General features: G+C 50.7%; 1 protein-coding gene across 2 annotated transcripts; it reads left to right on the top strand.

The window, feature by feature from the left end:
- Positions 1-1,638: 1,638 nt before the first annotated feature.
- On the top strand, positions 1,639-18,553 carry IL12RB2 (interleukin 12 receptor subunit beta 2). Of its 2 annotated transcripts, XM_062616133.1 has the most exons (14): positions 1,639-2,927; positions 3,583-3,697; positions 5,528-5,703; positions 5,897-6,036; positions 6,815-6,959; positions 9,726-9,805; positions 11,196-11,412; positions 12,469-12,663; positions 13,931-14,032; positions 14,111-14,266; positions 15,155-15,292; positions 16,512-16,599; positions 17,186-17,285; positions 18,007-18,553. In XM_062616133.1, exons 1-14 carry the CDS (start codon positions 2,675-2,677, stop codon positions 18,490-18,492), a joined length of 2,391 nt encoding a protein of 796 aa, XP_062472117.1. In that variant the 5' UTR covers positions 1,639-2,674; the 3' UTR covers positions 18,493-18,553. The 2 variants fall into 2 exon arrangements, with proteins under 2 accessions (XP_062472117.1, XP_062472118.1); XM_062616134.1 differs by lacking the exons at positions 13,931-14,032; positions 14,111-14,266.
- Positions 18,554-19,604: the final 1,051 nt, after the last annotated feature.

The following is a 19,604-nucleotide window of genomic DNA, read 5'->3' as shown; positions in this document are numbered from 1 at the left end:
AGACATGGAGTGGCTCCTGTCTGGGAGCATTTGGGCATCCTAAACCAACCTGAAATAACTTTGGTGGTTTTATATCAATATACACATGGCAAAGGCTATATTGTTCAACGCATCTCCATGGAAGTGCCCCTCCATCCAAGATGGCATGTAAAACAGCCAGGATTTAAAGATTTCCTTTACATCAGTTTGTTTCCAATGTGACATCAAGTTATTGAAGTAGCTGCATCCCTGTTATAGGTCAGGAGTTACAGAAGGTGTTTGTTGGTGTATTCACTTCTGAAGCATCTGGTGTATTCACACTGCTCCCATAGGCCTGCAGGGTCAAAAAGGAAACAGTTAAAGATGGTTGCAAAATACATGGGGAAATCCTGAGCTTAGTTCATGCTGACCCTGAGTAATTTGTACAGAACGTTTGTGTTCATGACTTCCACCACCGTGGAGCGTGGGCTTGATGTGGGTCTGATCTAGGAAGTCTGGACGCAGCATAGGTTTGCATTTGAACCGAGTTGTTGAGCAAGCCCGTGGAGTTCAGAATGTTTCAAGAGCTGCTTTGTTGGGCTGTGTTGCTGGCAGTGTGCTGAGTGCATGTCCTCAGCTCCATCCATCCATCCATCCATCCATCCATCCATCCATCCAGGGTCAAACAGTCATCAATGCACAGGGTGCCCAGAGAAGCTGTGGCTGCCCCATCCCTGGCAGTGTTCAGGTTGGACACAGGGGCTTGGAGCAAGCTGCTCTAGTGGAAGGGGTCCCTGCCCGTGGCAGGGGTTGGAGCTGGATGGGCTTTAGGGTCCCTTCCAACCCAAACCATTCCATGGCTCTATGATTCTATGAAATAAGCTGCATGTGAGGGCTTTCCTTTTGGGAAGAAGCCTAAAGAAATCATAAGATTGATGGTTCCCAAGGGATTATCCAAAATTTCATGTGTACTACTCCGGCCTGGGAATCTCAAGACTGCATTAGTCATCTGGGATGAGATCAGTTCTTCAGGATTTGGGGTCATCAGTACAAAGTCTGAGCCCAGACCAGCTGAAGAGCTCATGAGGTCCCCTGTGGGGTGCATAAACATGGCTGCTCCTCCGAAAGAGGATGCAGGAATTTGGGAGAGAGGGAGCTGTGAAGGAGCAGGGCCTGCAAACCATGTTTTGGGGAGCAATAGCACGATGGGTACTGATGGTTTGTCCTTCACAGAAAGACTTCTGGTTCTGGGCTTGCAGGGGGGCTTTGGGAAGGAAGGGAGCAAGGATTCAGTTCTTTACCCATAGAGCTGTCTGGTTTTTAAGTACAGCATTTTGAAGTACCCATAACTCTGCCATTCCCCTCGATCTTGTGCCTGTCTCTAGGGAAAACCATCTAAAAACTGGCTGCTGCTTGGGATGGGGTCTCGGGAGTCACAACTCAGCAACATTAGCAGAGAATGCTCAATAGGGAAAAGTCTTGTGAAGCAAGAGCTTTGGCTCTTCTGAAGCTGTAAAACAGTAACACACAAATACCTGTACATTATTTTCCCACCTTTTAGGAGCTGGTAAAACTCCTTCATTTCTCTACAGGGAGCACAATGCTGTTTGCTGCCGTGCCCGCTGTCATTTGGTTCTTGGCGCGCCTCGCAGCAGGTAAGATGTGTGGTTTTATTCCTATGTAGCAATTATCATTTTAAAGAAGCACTCAGGTTAATTGGGGGGGTTTCAGCCTCTGTGCTGTGTGCTGGTAAACATCTTTGTATAGAAGAGAGCAAAATATGCTGCTTGATTAGGGTATGCTGTAATTTCTGTGAGAACTCCCTGATCCATTGCTACCACCGAGCATCCCTCATTCTCCATGGCAATGCCACTTACCCTGACCATCCAGAGAGGCTGTGGGCAGCAGTGCCTGGTCTGGCAGCACCCCACACACTGGGAGTAACCTGGGCAGGGGTACAGCCTCACAGCAGCAGCAGCAGCAAATAGCATAGCAAATACTTGCAGTAGAGCAAATTAGTTACAGGGAGTTCTGCAGGGGGGTTATTTGGTTTAGTTCAAGGCAGAGCTGTTGGTTAGGTGAGGAGCATCTCCATACTTAGCTACCACAGAGGCTTCAGAACTCACAGGTGAGGAGAAATGGGGCTCCCAAAGTGTTTTCCCATATCTTCTGCTGCTTCTAATCTGGTTTGAGCAGAGCACGTGTGTCCTGGGGCCTGCCAGCAAGTGCCTGCTCCCATAGCGGAGCACAGCATCACTTGTCCCCATCTGCATCCTGTGTTACCTGGAAAAGACAGCAACATGCAAGGGGAGGTCTCACCATGTCAGTGGAAACCTTACTTGTCTCTTCAATAAGAACACACCACTGCTTTGCTGAAACACAGATATTGCCTTAAACTGCAGTGAAACAGTTCTGATAGATTTTGCCTGGGGCTGTGCTAGTTGTACAGTGACTGGTAGCGAGCCCGTGGTTTCTTACCCAGTTAATAGGCTGGTGAAGACTGGGCACAGCAGTATCCCAGAAGATACCACACACAGGCAGGAGCTCCTGCATTGTTATCAGAGATACCCTCTTCCTGAAGCACAACACGTTGTACAAGTGCTGTATCCACCCTGAACCTTTGTTTTCCCATTCTGTTGCAGAAGCGAGCAGTAAAGGGGACGTGACTGCTGGCAGACTTCCCCATGGCGCCGCAGAACTGTGTGACAAAGGGAATATGACTGCTAACACCTCTTCCCATGTCCAGCCTGGGAGCAGCATCACCCTCTCCTGCCAGCTGAAACCCCAGCAGCACAGCAAGCAGTGCAGGATAGCTATTTTCTTTAACAGCTCTGAACGCAATAGCAGTTACAGCAGTTCAGTAAGCACCAGGTTTCTAGTCCATACCTATGGCAAACACATGTTTACGTGCAAAATACTTTGTGAATATGGGAAAAAACTCATTTGTGGAATCGATATTGAGTCTGGAAGTAAGGAGGCTTTCATTATTCCTTGTTCTTACCCCCCCCCCCCCCCATGATTCTTATGACTCCCTGTGGTACCTCTGAGATATGCACTGGAAACCAGCAGCGGGTGGCCTTTCCCAGAAAAGATGCTGGGTTTTGGTGGCTTTTTGTAGTGAAAAGATTCCTGGCTGGAATTGTGCAACTCCTTTATTCATAAACAGAGAGCTGCTACAGAAAACTGCCTGCTCAGAGCAAAGAGCATCCTGGCAGCCCCCAGGACACAGGGGACTTACCTGGAAGAAAAACTCTAAGAGAGATCTTTGATTTTCTTCTACCGTGATGAGCTGCTGCTGCTGCAGCTCTGCTAGTGCTGCTTTTGTCTTTTACATAAGAATAATTGGTTGCTTCAAGCAAAGCTTATGGTGCCTGGTCCAGGGAGCTGGTAAAGCCTTGTAATCATCTGGCACCCCTGTAAAGTCACTTGGGTTTCACTCAAGTGTTTCAGCAAGCTGCAGAGATCAGGATCAGCTCTTGTCACTCAGAAAAATCATCACCCTGAGTATTTTACACTTATTTGCCCATAAACACTTTAAAAAAGAATCAGCACAAACCCAGCATTTCTTAAAAAGTCTGCCAACAACATCTTTAAGGAAGGGTCTGACAAGAATATCTGTTTAAGATCCTCCAGATGAGCCAAGAAACGTGTCGTGTGTCCAGCATGGAACTGATGGTCACCCCATCTGCACCTGGGATAAAGGCAGGCTCACGTACATCAACACTACATATGTAGTACAGTAAGTAACGGGGTTCTTTAACACGTATGGCTTTAACCTGCCAGAGGGGAGACTGAGATGAGCTCTTAGGCAGAAGCTCTTCCCTGTGAGGGTGCTGAGGCGCTGGCACAGGGTGCCCAGAGAAGCTGTGGCTGCCCCATCCCTGGCAGTGTTCAAGGCCAGGTTGGACACAGGGGCTTGGAGCAAGCTGCTCTGGTGGAAGGGGTCCCTGCCTGTGGCAGGGGTTGGAGCTGGAGGAGCTTTAAGGTCCCTTTGAACCCAAACCACTCTGATTCTATGAAGATTTACCCTTATCAAAGCACACGGAAGAGCTGGTTTATGAATGTCAGTCCAAAGCTGCCGTGATCATAGGAGCCAACTGGAGCAGAGGGTTTTAAAGCCCCTCTTCTGCTCCCATCTGTGTGCAGGCACTGCAGTACATTGGCTCTTTCTGGGCTCAGCAGGCAAAGAGGGTATGCCAAGACAGCTCTCTTTTGGAAAGGGAAGGTCGGCAAGGGAAGTGGTCTTAAACCAGCTGCTCAAACCTGCTGTTTTCCCAAGGTGGATCTCCTCTATTTAGTAACCCTGTGGTCAGAGCAGTGCCTGCACCAGAAAACCTGCAATCAGAGCTGCTCACGGTCTCAGAGGTTGCCTGAGGAGACAGCGAGGGACTTTGCTTGGAAATGTGTTATTTTTGCTTCCCGATTTAGACCCAACCTGTATTTTTACTCTCTCTGTTTTTGCTGAGCCTTTGCTGAAAAAGATTTTGGCAACTTCTACAGCGAACTGTGGGGAAGGAGCAACCTAGAGCCTGCCAAGGCACGTTAGGAGACGTTTAGATTTCAGGAATCCATTGTGCCTAGGAGGAACCTTATTAAAAACCTTGGTTCAAGCAAATATCTGAGTAGAATGAATTGATTTTGCCCTTTAAAATGGCTGTGTAAGATGAAATAGGCCACAGTAGTTTCTGGTGCTGCCCGTTGACCTTGCTTTGCGAGGCTCATTCTTCACCACCTTCTGTTGGCCAAAGTAGCAGCAACTTCCTTAGTAGTGTGCAGAAACCTGGTGCTGCTCTTTAAGCAGAAGAAGGATTAGGTAGCATGGAAGACAGTAAGGAAGTGTGGGTAATGAGACCTGTAACTGTTGTAATATAGAGATGTAGCAGTGCTTGCTAGTAAGTTATTAAATACATCACAAAATACAAAAGGTCCACCTGAAGCAACGTGATAGAAACATCTCTGATTCAGGTGGAAGATAATACACAGAGAAGCTAAACGAGCTCACCAAGGCAATGGGTTGAATGGCAGGTTGAGAATGAGAGGCTGTTTTTGAAGTCATGAGGTCTGACCGTTACGCTACAGATAAGTTATGCTTTTAATCACTGACTTAGGTAAAAGCAACAACAACAGAAACCTCCCAAATCAATCATCACCCCAAACTCTTTGTACCAAAACCTATCTGTGCTCATCATATTAAGAGAAATATTAAGCAACCAATATGAGGTAATCATCATAAGGAACTTACTCGCATACTTGTGCAGCTTAGTGGGAAACCAGCAGCATTTCCTCTGTCTGCAACCGAACCCAAAGAGCACTTTAACACCTTTACTGCTGAGTTAGCTAAAGGAGTATCTACTGTAACCCTGCATATAGATGGATGTCCCATGGGGCAGGTGACCTACCTGGACTTTAGTGCAGTGGTCCTCCTTCAAAAGCCAGTGTGCAGGGGAGATGCTGAATGAGCCCTAGGGGACCTGGGGACATAGAGTCAAGGCCAGGCCCCAACACACTCATGGTTCAGCTTTCTTGGCGTACAGGACAGCATTAACCAAGCTTTTTCCTTCTCTCCCAGGCTATCAAATGGGACAGATGTCTTATACATCTCAGAAGAAAGCCTGGACACGAGGTTTGGCTCGCTGGCTCTGAGCAAGCTGAACTTTGACTCTACTTACACCATCGTGGTTGCCGCCTCCAACGAGCTAGGAAGTGCCTTTTCACAGCCTCTCGTGTTCATGTTAATAGACATAGGTAAAAGCCTTAGTTAGCACTTCTCAGTTAGGTACAGCCCTTGGGAAAGACACAAAACCATTCTGAGCACCTTGTTTACACCTCTCAGTAAAAGCCTCATCTCTAAACCAGCAATTCTATTTCCACGCAGCCGCCGTTCCGAGCGGCGCCGCGTACCTGACCGCTGTTTGCTTCTCTCTGTTCTTGCTGCTAGTGAAACCACATCCTCCCAAGTTTTCAGTGGAATTTGAGCATTCTTCTGCCACCAACTGCACCCTTTCTTGGCACGACGAAGCACAAGCGCAGCTCTGCAGGCTGAGATACCGTCCACTTACCAGGCACGCCTGGAGCATGGTAATCCTCTCCTGAAACAGGAGGTTATGAAACTTGAGGATGCTTTAATATTGTTACTTCTTGCTGAATCCTTTTGCCCAAATTTTCCTTTCTTTGCCCTTTCGTACCATGTTTAAGAAAAGCTTTTGCCTGCCAGTCAAAAACATTCATTGGTCTAAACCTGAATGAAGGTAAAACACTGATCCTCTAAAAAAACCATGTGTGTAAGTATTTCCCTTTATGTCAAACATTGAAGAATCTGAGGTTATGTTTGACCCACCACTTTGTTGCAATATGGTCATATTGAGGGTTGGAACTAGATGATCTTAAGGTCCTTTCCAATACTTACTACTCTACGATTCTATGTCCTTTGAAGGTCCCTTCCAACCCAAACCCTATAGATACTATAAAACTATTCTATGATATCTGCTCATCGTAGCTCATAGCTACAGATGTGCAAACATTGCCAAGGGTTTGGGCCTTCCCTAGCATCATTGGAAGTCTTTGCTTTTAAGTGGTAAAAGCTGTATTGCTCGAAGCAGAGTAACAGGAAGTTTGTTACCTCCACACCATTAGCTGAGGGATTTTTCAGATGAAGAACTGGAAGCCTGATGATTCACTGCATCGGTCTTCAAGTTGTTAAATTCGCCCCAGAATCGGGTTTTCCCCACTGCTGTTTGAAGATGTGTTTTCATTGCTGGGCTTCCTTTGGACATCAGTAATTCAGCCGGTCACTGATCTCAAACTTTATTTATTTCCTTGGGAGTTTAATGTTAAACATCCTTTGTCTTCATTAAAGGTTGAAAACGTTCAAGGTGAAAAATGCAGTCTTTATGGTCTGGAGCCTTATACAACCTACGAGTTCCAGCTCAGCTGTAAAATCCACCCCAAGCAAGGACTGTGGAGTAACTGGAGCACGTACCAGAACCGGACTCCAGAGGCAGGTAACACAAGTCAGCATCTCCTGCACTAACCCAGTGTCTAACGTTCACGTACAAGAGGAGCCTTCAACCAATGAAGTCAAAATGCAGCTGGGTTTTTGCAGGTTGCTTTGCAGAGCCTTTGTCGATGCAGACTTGGAGCTAACAGGGAAGTAACTTCTGTAAGAGAATTGCTTTTTGAGCGAACAAAAAGTGAAGCTGTTCCAGTTTCTCACAAAACAGGAGTTTGAGAGTTCACCAAGAAGGTCTGAGGATACATTTATGTGATGTTGGTGAAGGGTGGAGTTGTAGCGGCCTCCTACATCATAGAACCCTAGAATGGTTTGGGTTGGAAGGGCCCTTAAAGCTCCTCCAGCTCCAACCCCTGCCACGGGCAGGGACCCCTTCCACTAGAGCAGCTTGCTCCAAGCCCCTGTGTCCAACCTGGCCTTGAGCAAGGCATCACAACACATCAGGAAAAGGCAGAGTTAGGTGAGGAAAGAGATATTTTTCACACTGGTTCATATCTAATGGTTTTAATGAATCCCTGCAGCAAGTCCCTAACTCAAGTCAGGACAGCTGCGGTGTCACCCCAATGACACACAGCTTGGGCAGCACATCCTGGGATCTTGAGTTTCCTCAGCCATTTGGGAAGAGGTTGCTCAAAGAAGAGGTGAATGCTCCATCCCCAGCAGTGCTCAAGGCCAGGTTGGACACAGGGGCTTGGAGCAAGCTGCTCTAGTGGAAGGGGTCCCTGCCTGTGGCAGGGGTTGGAACTGGAGGAGCTTTAAGGTCCTTTCCAACCCAAACCAGGCTGGGATTCTGTGATTTGCAGAGGAGCTGAATGGATTGGCTGGAAACCGTGCTCTCCCAGTCCTGCTGCTGCTGGCAGGTTTGAACAGAACAGTTCAGTTTTGCCAAGTCATCTCTTCCCAAGCAGTTAATTCACTTGGAGCCTCCCCACATGACCCCTCCATAGCGTGGTGGTGTCACTGGACACCTCTATAGCTTTGGCAGAGCAGAACCTGGCCAGGCGTTTGGGTAGATCCTACCAGGAATTAGATGAGGAAAGAGCATTTCTGCCCCAAAGGATGCCAGAGCAGCCTCCAGCTCACACTGCACCAAACCAAGGGTGATTCTACTGGTTTCTGCCAACTCTAACCCCTGAGCTGGCCAGGGCCTGCCTTCACCCGGAGCTGCACAGACTCACATGCTGCAATACTTTCAGTTCTTAGGGGAGAAGACAGCTTCTCAGAAGTCTGTGCCTCAGCAAAGATGTGTCAGCTCTTGGGCAGCCCTTCCCTTCATCTCTACTTTGCTTTCGTTGCTCTTTCTTTTGTAAATTACTATAAGCTCTTGAGGCTGGTGCCGTTATTACTCATCCTATTTACCACTACTGACGGCATCAGTTTCTGTAAGCAGCATTGATTGATGCAAAAGGTGGAAACTTTTCCTTCTCTCCCCCACCTTCCTCTCAACAGTCCTCTCAACCTCCTCGATGTACCCTGGCTTGCTGCAGCATCTGTAGTCATCACCCCTCTACCAATGGGTGCTGTGAATGAGAACCTTTATAGCTAACCAAGGAGCGTTTTCTGCCCGCGGTGACAGAAGGGGAGGCTGCAGCTGAGGAGCTCTGGGTCCATCTGGGTTGCCCTTCTCCGAAGCTCCGCACATGAGCTTGGCCTTTTGCAAACTCAGGAGTGCACCATTCCAGTGAGAACTTTGCTCCTCTTTTTCCAAGCATGCCCTGCACAAAACTTGCTTTACGCAGTCGCTGTTCGTAAGAGAGAATGTTTGCTCCCTGCAGGTTCTTCATGGTGGTTCACAGGGAAATGAAGTTTCAAATCCAGGCTGGAGCCCAGCAGATGCTATCCCACATTTTACTTTTTCCTGCTCTGAGCTTGCCCCTTCCTCCCTTGCTCACAGTGAGCGTGCTCTGGTTTTACTCCTTCTGCCAGCCCTGCTTCTTGTTTCTATCCCAGTCACCGTGTGCAGTTGCTACCGAACAAACAGCTCATAACATTGCTGGCACCAAGCGCTTTTTCCACCTTTGAGCGCAGCGAAGAGCAGAGGCAGCCCCATTCGAGCTGGGGTTGTGCAACAGCGTTTGCTGAGGTTATTAGCAACAATTATTACCCGAATGCGATGAGTTTCTGCTGCTCAGGGCCCTTGAGGAACCAAGCTTTGCTGCCTTCTGCCACACTGGCTTTCTTTATGCGTGCGTCTGGTTCTGAGCTGCTGGAGCACAGTCACCAGTTTCTGCAGCCAGAACCTTGCTGCAGTGCTGTTTCAGAAGGTTTATGCAAAGCACCTGGGGTTTCCAGTCACACTCTGACTATAAGGAGTGGCATGGAAAGAACAAGGGGTTTAAGCTACCTCCGATGAGGTCCTCCCAGCTACCTGTTAAAGACATTTACTGCCTAGAGCCAGACAGCAGAGTCCTACAGACCTTACAAACCCTATCGTTGGCTTAGGATTGATGTAACCAAACCCAAGGACCTCAGCTTCGAAGTGTAGGCTTCCTTGGGAGCCATTCTGATTCCCAAGTGCAGGGTAAAGTCACTGGCAGATCAAAACCTTCTCTTGGGCTCCATGACTACCATCCTCAGTGCCGCTGAACCCCAGCTACAACAGCCAATATGGGGTATTGCATACTGCATCCTTTCGGGGACATTTTAAATCTTAAGTTTCGATTGCCTCAGCATTTTTACCTCTTCACCTGCTCGATGTCTTCTTTGTCTGCTTCCAAACACAGCTGTTAATGCTGTGTGCCTTTTCCTTCCATACCAGTGCCAACAGGGGTCCTGGGCGTCTGGTACCGACAGCAGGACGTGGGCTCCCAGCAGCAGAACATCTCTCTGTTTTGGAAGGTGAGTTCAGGGAAACCTAAGCAGAGGCAGCAATAACCAGCGAGGTTAGAGGAGGAACTCTGGTTTACGTGCGCACAAGAAAGGACTGAACCCAAGGAGAACACAGGGATATAGAATCCCAGACGGGCTGGGGTTGGAAGGGACATTAAAGCTCACAAAGGATTCAGATTCAAGCCCAGCTGTAGGGTGAAAATTCCACATCACTGCACATCACCATCCAGCTCAGGAGGAAAGGGTTACTCCAGCACTCCCACTAAACCCAAGCCCTGTTACGGGCGTGAGTTTCTCCATCATTACCAGCCCAATCCTAAAGCCAGGTCCCAGGGGAATTTCTGGATTGTGGGGCACTTCCTTTCAAAACGAGTCAGATTATTCTTGTTTTTAAAGCCTAAATTATCTTCAGCTTCCAGTCTGCAGTCTCCAGGCGCCCGTCCCGTTCCCCACACCTCTTCTCCCCCAGCAACAAGCACCACGCTGTGGGTGAAAGCACAAATTCTCACAGCATTACATGACCCAACCACCGCGGCTTGACGATAGTGAACTTAAAGACCTCTATGTTGTGATAAGGAGCTGGCGACACTTTCTGTATCACAGCAGACTTCCTGCTGCATCGCCCATAGAAGGGGTGCGATACACTGCGCTTAGAGCTTTCATTTCAGCCTGCAAAGCAGAAGGCTCAGCACAAGGCACTACCAATACATGTCCTCCTTGTACCACACCGATCCCAAAGGAAGGATTGCCAATTTGGAAGCATGGAATCAACCAGGCTGGAAAAGCCCTTTAAGCTCACCCAGTCCAACCATCCCCAGCGCTGCCAAGGCCGCCACTGACCCATGGCACCAAGAGCCTCAGCAGACACATTTTCCTATTTTTAAAAGTGTTTCCCCCCCTTCCTTTCCTTGTTTTGTTCTGGCAAAACCCAGCCAAAACAAAATGAAGTCACTGCAGGAAACTGAAAGTGATAGTGCAACTGCAGACACTGGGGTGGAGAGACCAGCAAGAGGTGTTACATGGGACGGCACGGGCTGATCTGCAGAGATGGGTATTGCACGTGGCTGAATTTAAATGATCCTTTATCGTGGATAATAATTCTTTCTCATGGAATAATAATAATTATTAATCTAGAATAACTGATTAGATCTTAGGCAGAAGCTCTTCCCTGTGAGGGTGCTGAGGCGCTGGCACAGGGTGCCCAGAGAAGCTGTGGCTGCCCCATCCCTGGCAGTGTTCAAGGCCAGGTTGGACACAGGGGCTTGGAGCAAGCTGCTCTAGTGGAAGGGGTCCCTGCCCGTGGCAGGGGTTGGAGCTGGAGGAGCTTTAAGGTCCCTTCCAACCCAAACCAGTCCATGATTCCATGATATTTCCATGATTCCATGCACTTCCCTCACAGGCTTTGAGCAAATCGGAGGCAAGAGGAAGAATCCTGCAGTACACGGTGACCTTCAAAGCCCTGGACCAGCAGAGCCCCGTGGCAGAAGCACACCTTACCACCCAAACCAGCTATGCCAGGGTCATGCCAAGGGTAAACTACAAGATAACAGTCACTGCCGAGAACTCAAGGGGCAGATCCCCCCCTGCATCCATCACAACAGACCTGGGCATCCAGGGTAAGGGCTTCGGATGGGTCTGGAGAGTGGGAATCACATCAGCACTCTGCTTTGTGCTACATGCTTGGGTCCCGGCGCCTCGTGCTCATCAAGGTCCATCTCAGTGACCCTTCAGGGATCTGTAGGTCTAGTTTTCAGTGTGGTCAAAACCCGAGGGCAGCAAAATGAATGAATGAGTGCTCCCTGAACTCCCCCAGCCCCGAATTCCCTGTGCTGGTACCGGACACAACGGAGCCTCACCTTGTCGGGTGAATTGCTCCAAAGAAGCAGATCTTTATTTGACCTTGTCCTGGTGCAACATCAGTCAAACAGTGACCAAGCCATTACTCTTTCACCTTTCCCCAGTGCTGCATGGGATGCTTTCCTTTGGGAGCGGATGCACGGCCCCTCAGCTCACAGGCTGCATTGATTGCATGAGCCCTTCATTGAGTGGAGACAGGACTGGCATCTGATTATGCGGAGGCAGTAGGAAAAGAACTGCTTTGTGGGCTCAGATCAATTGTATTTGTTAGGAAAAAAAGTTAGAGAAGATGCTTGGAGGGGGCTTGGAGCAAGCTGCTCTAGTGGAAGGTGTCCCTGGCTGTGGCAGGGGGTTGGAGCTGGATGAGCTTTAAGCTCCCTTCCAACCCAAAGCAGGTTAGGATACTATGATTCTATGAAAGCAAGACCTAGACTAGATGTCCCAGCACCCTGTCCAGCATCTTTAAAGCAGCTTTTGTCTTGTGGAGACCATGTGTGTTTGTGGCTCTGCACAGACCAGGGTGTTAGTACATGCTGTGACAGCATCTCTTCAGGTTTGGGGATGGTGGAACAAGCAGTGCTAAGTTCAAACTGCTGCACTATGGGAAAAGACAAGAGCATGGCTCTACTCCTATCAGCATAGAGATCACCCTTGTATAAAGACCTTTTCTATCAATTGCAGCTCATTTTTATACTTCACATGATGCCAAACTGGATGAGGCACAGTAAAACACGTATGAAACTCACCGAGTCCTCCTGTGGTTAAGTCTGTGCTGATGGTGTCCTCTTTGTCTGGTTGCTCTTTCTCCCTGTAAGATCTACCTCCTCCTCAGGAAGTCTCTGCCATAGCCATGGGAAACAGCAGCATCCTCATCAGCTGGAAACCACCCATCAGCACCTCTGCATCCATCAGTGGCTACATAGTGGAGTGGGCAGACACACACAGGAGCCTGGAGCCCCATCCAGCCTGGGTAAAGCTGCCAGCATCCAACCTGTCCACAGTGATAGCAGGTAACTGCCACCTGAGGTGAGATATGACCGAGGTATTGTGCTATTTAGACAGGTGATTAAGGAACGAGGCAGGTTCTAATTGTTCCTCATTCAGCATAAGTACTGATGACACACAAAGCTTTCAGTATAGGAGAAAAAGGGAATCCCGGCCACTCTGGACTCAGCTCTGCAATCACCCTCAGGTCAGATGTAGAGCTGATAAGCAAGACGTCTCTGAAAAACCCGGATCCTTCCCAAATTAAAGAAGCCAGCCAAAGGTACTAGAGAACAAAGCTTAAGACTATTTCCTTTCTCCTGATTGCTGGTTACTAATCCCACCCGGTACTACATAGAATCACAGAACAGTTAGGGCTGGAAAGGACCTTAAGATCATCCAGTTCCAATGCCCCTGCCATGGGCAGGGACATGTCAGCGTCCTGCACACCAGATAGCTATGGAGGTGACAAAAAGTGTTACCCTAATTAGTGATTCCTGTCATATTATCCCAGAATGTTTTGTATTGAAGGGACCTTAAAGCTCACCCAGCTCCAACCCCTACCATGGGCAGGGACCCCTTCCACTAGAGCAGCTTGCTCCAAGCCCCTGCATCCAACCTGGCCTTGAACACTGCCAGGGATGGCACGAGGATGCTCAGGGGCTGGAGCACCTCCTGTATGAAGACAGGCTGAGGAAGTTGGGGCTGTTCAGCCTGGAGAAGAGAAGCTGCGTGGAGACCTCAGAGCAGCTTCCAGTATCTGAAGGGGGCCTATAGGGATGCTGGGGAGGGACTCTTCATTAGGGACTGTAGTGACAGGACAAGGGGTAACGGGTTCAAACTGAAACAGGGGAAGTTTAGATTGGATCTAAGGAAGAAGTTCTTTCCTGTGAGGGTGGTGAGGCACTGGAATGGGTTGCCCAGGGAGGTTGTGAATGCTCCATCCCTGGCAGTGTTCAAGGCCAGGTTGGACAGAGCCTTGGGTGACCTGGTTTAGTGTGAGGTGTCCCTGCCCATGGCAGGGGGGTTGGAACTGGATGATCTTAAGGTCCTTTCCAACCCTAACTATTCTATGATTCTATGGGGCAGCCACAGCTTCTCTGGGCACCCCGTGCCAGTGTCACCCCCCACCCTTTCTTTAGGACAGAAACATTAATAATCAGAAGATTATTTAGGAAAGAAACATTAATAATCAGAAGATTCATCTCCGATTTAAGCAGCTGATGTAAATACTTCAGCCATGACGGTAAATACTTTAACCAGTAACCATCCCCTTCTGCTTTCCTCACTTAGAACACGTAAAAGATGAGGTGTGCTATCAGATCAGTGTATTCGCACTCTATCAGGACAGAGCTGGACGGGCTGCATCAGTTAAGGGATACTCAATTGCAAAAGGTAAATCACAGCACTGCCCTTCCGGATATTTTTAAGCTAGTTTAAGCTCTGCTTTAAAGTCAGTCTTGTGTCCTGCAGCTCCATCAGCTGGGCCCCAGATGTACACAACCCCGCATGCAAACGGCATCTTGGTTTCATGGGAAGCAATCCCGGCCCAGCAGCAAAGGGGCTGCATCACAGGGTACCACATATACCTGCAGAAAAGGGACAGGCAGGCTGACCCACGTGTCCATGGTAGGTACCTGGGGAAGGCCAAGGTGATGTGCACACACTGTGTGGGGACAGATGGGAGGGAGATGCCATCAGGAAGGCTCTGTATAGTCAAGGAGTCAGAGGCAGCTCATCTGCCATGGGGATTAGAGCAGCAAGGTTCAGTTGTCTTGCTCTGATACAGATGCCCATCAACAGAGCTGCATATCCAGGGCTTTCAGCTTTTAGCTGCATCATCCTAAGCTATTTTGAGAGTAGAACCAACAGATTTCTCTCTGCTATTATTAACATCATCGTCGTCATCATCATCACCACACAATACTTGTGTTGAAGGGAGCTTAAAGCTCACCCAGCTCCAACCCCTGCCACGGGCAGGGACCCCTTCCACTAGAGCAGCTTGCTCCAAGCCCCTGTGTCCAACCTGGCCTTGAACACTGCCAGGGATGGGGCAGCCACAGCTTCTCTGGGCACCCTGTGCCAGCGCCTCAGCATCCTCACAGGGAAGAGCTTCTGCCTAAGAGCTCATCTCAGTCTCCCCTCGGGCAGCTTAAAGCCATTCCCCTTGGCCTGGCCCTACAGGCCCTTGTCCAAAGCCCCTCTCCAGGCGTCTTGTTACCCTCTTAGGTGTTGGATGTTGTTAATGGATGTTTCATGGTTCCACCATAGACACCTCATTTTAGACTGAACCAAACAACAGTATTTAGGGGTCAGGATACACAATCCTAGGTGGCCAGTCTATACAATGGCACAGGTCCAAGACCCTTTACACCCCTTCCAATGATTCAGTAACGTAGGAAAGGAAATTAAAGCAGCAGATAACCTTCCATGCTCCGGCTGCCCGGTTCATTGGAGTTAACCGCAGCAAAGACATGTGTGAGGTGCTTCATGTGCTTCTCCTCCTCTTCCTCGCAGCCGTCTCCAGTGCGACAGCCCAGCGCTCACTGCACATCACTGACCTGCAGCCCGGGGAGCACTACGTCCTGTGGATGACGGCATCGACGCCGGCAGGAGAGGGGCCCGGGGGCAACAGCGAGCTCATCTGCTTGGAAAGTAATGAGCCTCTGCAGGGCTGTGGGGCCAGGAGGTATCCCAGCCCCGGGCTCCTGGCTTTCCACACTCTGGAAATGCTTTTCCTGCTCCTCTTTAGTTACTGAAGATCTCTTGTTGTCCTTTAATTGCTCAAGAGTTCTACTTTCAGCTGGTTTCAAGGGGTAGCATCTCTGTCTTCAAGCTCCCAGTTCTGTGCCAAGATGTTGGCTGTATGGCTTCATAGTACTTGAAGACCAGCAGGATGGTTTGCTGTGGACAGGGAAGGGTGGGTTTGGTCCTTTGCCTTGCTGGCCCTGTGTGCTTCAGTCTCCGGCCCAGGTATCCATGCAGGAAGTCCTGCTGACCTCCATGTGTTAGTGGCATTCCATGGGCATTACAGGAGCTGGCATCTCAAAGCCTTCCCGAGGAGCACAGCACCCCATGCTCCTGGAGCACACATCTGTGTCTCAAGTGGTCCCTATTCCTGAGCCCCACAAAGGATGCAGACCCAAGATGTTCTCCCAGAGCCTTCTGGCCACAGCTAGTGTCAATAAGCAGGGTTTCCATCCTGCAAACCACATTGTTTGCATTAAATTCACTTTGGGCCAGCTCAAGACGAAGTGGTCACTGCTGAGAGAAGGGAGCTGGTAAAATGTGTGTTGAAGCACTGTCAGGAAGGTGTTTTGCTGCATTTCCTCCCCAGCAACGTGCCAACACAACAGTTTTAAGCCCCTGAGTCATGGACGTTTGGGGTTTCATCTCCACAGCGTGGGAGCAAGGCTCCCCTGGAGGCAGGAGGAATCCAGGGAGGCTGGAGGGAGAGACATTAAAGCAATCCAGGCTGGTTTGTGTTGAAGGGACCTTAAAGCTCCTCCAGCTCCAACCCCTGCCACGGGCAGGGACCCCTTCCACTAGAGCAGCTTGCTCCAAGCCCCTGTGTCCAACCTGGCCTTGAACACTGCCAGGGATGGGGCAGCCACAGCTTCTCTGGGCTGTGATTCTGTGCTTCTATGAACTGCATGTTCTGGGCTGCGGACCACAGATCTCAATAGACACGGGTAGACATCGCTGTGTTAAAGCGCTGCTGTCCCCAACAGTGGATGCAGATTCCTGGATTTCAAACCCCCAAAACATGGCTGTGTTTTATGGGCTCAAACACTGATCAGGCCTCGGTTGTCCTCCCACTTGAAGCAGCACAGTTAGATCTTTATGTTTCTGATAGAGATGTTCTGCATTCCAGATGCTGGGGAATGGATGGCTGTTGTGCTTACCTGCAGCCTCTTCCTCTTCTCAGCCTGCATGTGTTCCATGCCTCCAGCAAGAAAAGCGTGAGTGGATCCATCATTTCCAGTAAAACATGGAACTGTTATAAGAAGGGATGGTCGTGTCCTTTCAGGACATCTTGGGGAGCAGTAAGGGTTGTTCTGAATAAGGGCTTCACATATGATAACAACACCCACTGAGGTTAAAGTACAGCCTCATTTCATGCAGCTGGTGTATTTTAACCTAGAGCCTGTGTGCCTCCACAGAAACAAACCTGGAGAGGTACATCCTTGGCAATCAATACGGGAGCAAAGTTAAAGATCAAGGACTGGTTTCCTTTAGAGGGACACACAGATGCTCCCAGCCAGTGGCCAGGACCAGAGCTCATGGCTGTATCCAGCAAGCTCTGCCCACTGGGCTGCTGTTGGTTATCACGGGTAAACCTCAGGCAGGAGGGTGATGCTGGGCAGCACCTGCTCAAGAGCTGCTCTACCCCATCAGGCAGCACCAACCTGCTCCCCGCAGGTCCCTGCCAAGGCAGGTTCTGTTACACTGAGCTCTTTGGTCGTCGCATGCACAAAGTGCACATCCCAGCTCAGCGCTGTGGGTAGCAGCGCTCCTGGCTCTAATTGCACTTAATTCCATCTGCAGATTACACTCACTCCTCACCATACTCGTACCGCAGTGGCAGAGCAAAGCCATTCCAGACCCAGCCAACGCTACATGGGCCAAGAACTACGCATCTGTGAAGGTGAATTGTACTCTCTTTTCCTTCTAATCCCATCCCCTTCAGAAGGAAAAGCGATTGGAGCCATGCAAGTCGGTCATCTCCTCGTGCAGCACATCCAGCAGTCCCTGACAGGGGATAAGCTCTGTCTTCATACTAGGTTAGACTGGAGGATGCATCGTAGAATCCCAAACTGGTTTGTGTTGGAAGGACCATAAATCCAGCTCCAACCCCTGCCACGGGCAGGGACCCCTTCCACTAGAGCAGCTTGCTCCAAGCCCCTGTGTCCAACCTGGCCTTGAACACTGCCAGGGATGGGGCAGCCACAGCTTCTCTGGGCACCCTGTGCCAGCGCCTCAGCACCCTCCCAGGGAAGAGCTTCTGCCTAAGAGCTCATCTCAGTCTCCCCTCGGGCAGGTTAAAGCCATTCCCCCTTCTCAGGCAAATTAAATGCAAAAACAATGCCGAGACCTTTCCGCCACTGGAATAATCTCCCCAGGGAAGCGGTGGCTCCCCAGTACTGGACACTATCAAGAACTGGCTGGGCAGGGTGCTGGGGCATCCAGTCTAGGTCATGCTTTAGAAAGGTTGGACGAGATGATCCTCGAGATCCCTTCCAACCCGGTACTCCATGACTTTAAGCAGTATTAGGTGCTGTGCAGAAGGATGTTTGCAGTGGGAGGGTGGGAGGCCACAGCACATCAATCCCATGGTGACCTATCACTGCCACGTGTTCCCACTGCAGGCAGAGCTGCGCTGGCCCTCCAGCCTCTTCCTGCCCAGCGCCAGCACCTTCGAAGAGCCTGAACCAACACAAGTCGAAGAAGCCCTTGTGAAGGACAGGGCCCTCCTCAGCAGCAGCGGCAGGCAGGGCCGTGGGGACTGGGCACTGCAGAGCAGCCGGGGGCACGAGGAGCCCCGCTACGAGCCTGTCCCCAGCACAGCAGATGGGGAGGTCTGCGAGCAGCAGCTGCCAGACCTCTACAGGAGGATGGTGGAGGAGGAGCCCACGGGGCACACGCAGAACGTCCCCGAGTACATCGCCAACCCCAGCACCAGCACAGCCCCCCCGTGCCTGCCCCTGGGTGCGGGCACTGCTGAAGATCTCCCCGAACTCGAGTGCCACGCGCTCTCCGTGTTCCCCACAACCTGCTTGACGCCCGTGTTTCCCTATGGAGGGAACCTCACCTTGGACGCGGTGAAGATCAACTGCAGCTCGTTCACCAGGTAGGAGCTCGGGGTGACGGGAGCCCGGCTGAACAGCTCCTGCGCTTCACTGGGGGCACAGACAGCCCAGGGCACCTTTAAGGGATGAAAGCCCAACTCACACCCCCAGCACTGCCGGTCACCCCTCACTGCGCACGGGAGCAGCTCTCACCCGCACAGCGCGTTCAGGCAGATCAAAGAGGGGGAATTCCATGGGGAATGCCAGGGCTGCCGGGGAGGGTCGTTGGTTGCTCAGGTTGACTTTGTGCAGCCTGGGCTGCCTCGGGCATCACTGACCTCGAGCACTGCCAGGGATGGGGCAGCCACAGCTTCTCTGGGCACCCTGTGCCAGCGCCTCAGCACCCTCACAGGGAAGAGCTTCTGCCTAAGAGCTCATCTCAGTCTCCCCTCTGGCAGGTTAAAGCCATTCCCCTTGGCCTGTCCCTACATCCCTTGTCCCAAGCCCCTCTCCAGCTTTCCTGCAGCCCCTTCAGGCACTGGAGCTGCTCTCAGGTCTCCCCTTCAGGAGCCTTCTCTTCTCCAGGCTGCCCCAGCCCAGCTCTCTCAGCCTGGCTCCAGAGCAGAGCTGCTCCAGCCCTCGCAGCATCTCCATGGCCTCCTCTGGCCTCGCTCCAGCAGCTCCACGTCCCTCTTGTGCTGCTGCCCCAGAGCTGGATCAGGGCTGCAGAGGGGCAGGATCCCCTCCTTGAGCTGCTGCTCACGCTCTGAGGGTGCAGCCCAGCACACGGGGGGGGTGTCTTGGATACAACCCCCAAGTCCTTCTCCTCAGGGAAGCTCCATCCAGTCTCCCCCAGCCTCTGTTTGTGCTGGGGATTGCCCTGACCCATGCACAGGACCTTGCCCTGGTTGAACTCCACGCATTCTCCCTCACCACATCCCCTCATCCCCAGCTACACTGGTGCTGCAGCCCCTGGGGCTACCAGGAGCCGTGGCCACAGCTCTGCCCAGGCCAGCCTGGCCATGGGGCTCAGTTCAGGGGAGGAGAAATCCTCACCAGAAAGAAGAGCAACCAAAGGGACTGTTAAGGGGAATTTAAACCATTTATTGAAGTATTCTAATCACAGGCCTGAAGTGCGTGGGACCCATTTATTGACTTTGTTTACTAGAGATGTATAT

Source organism: Pezoporus occidentalis, unplaced genomic scaffold (genome assembly GCF_034315485.1).
Source record: "Pezoporus occidentalis ecotype Australia unplaced genomic scaffold, CSIRO_AGI_Poc_V1 ctg188, whole genome shotgun sequence".
In the NCBI taxonomy this organism is placed as follows: Eukaryota; Metazoa; Chordata; class Aves; order Psittaciformes; family Psittacidae; genus Pezoporus; species Pezoporus occidentalis.
Note: the sequence above shows the minus strand (reverse complement) of the source record. Positions and strands in the feature narration are given on the sequence as shown.

What these genes read in the sequence shown, in the direction of transcription:
- IL12RB2 (XM_062616133.1), top strand. Translation starts at nt 2,675, where the DNA reads ATGACTGCTAACACCTCTTCCCATGTCCAGCCTGGGAGCAGCATCACC. An exon ending in AATCGATATTGAGTCTGGAA is followed by an intron (nt 2,928 to 3,582) that starts GTAAGGAGGCTT and finishes TATCTGTTTAAG; the next exon opens with ATCCTCCAGATGAGCCAAGA. An exon ending in CCTGTCCACAGTGATAGCAG is followed by an intron (nt 12,664 to 13,930) that starts GTAACTGCCACC and finishes TTCCTCACTTAG; the next exon opens with AACACGTAAAAGATGAGGTG.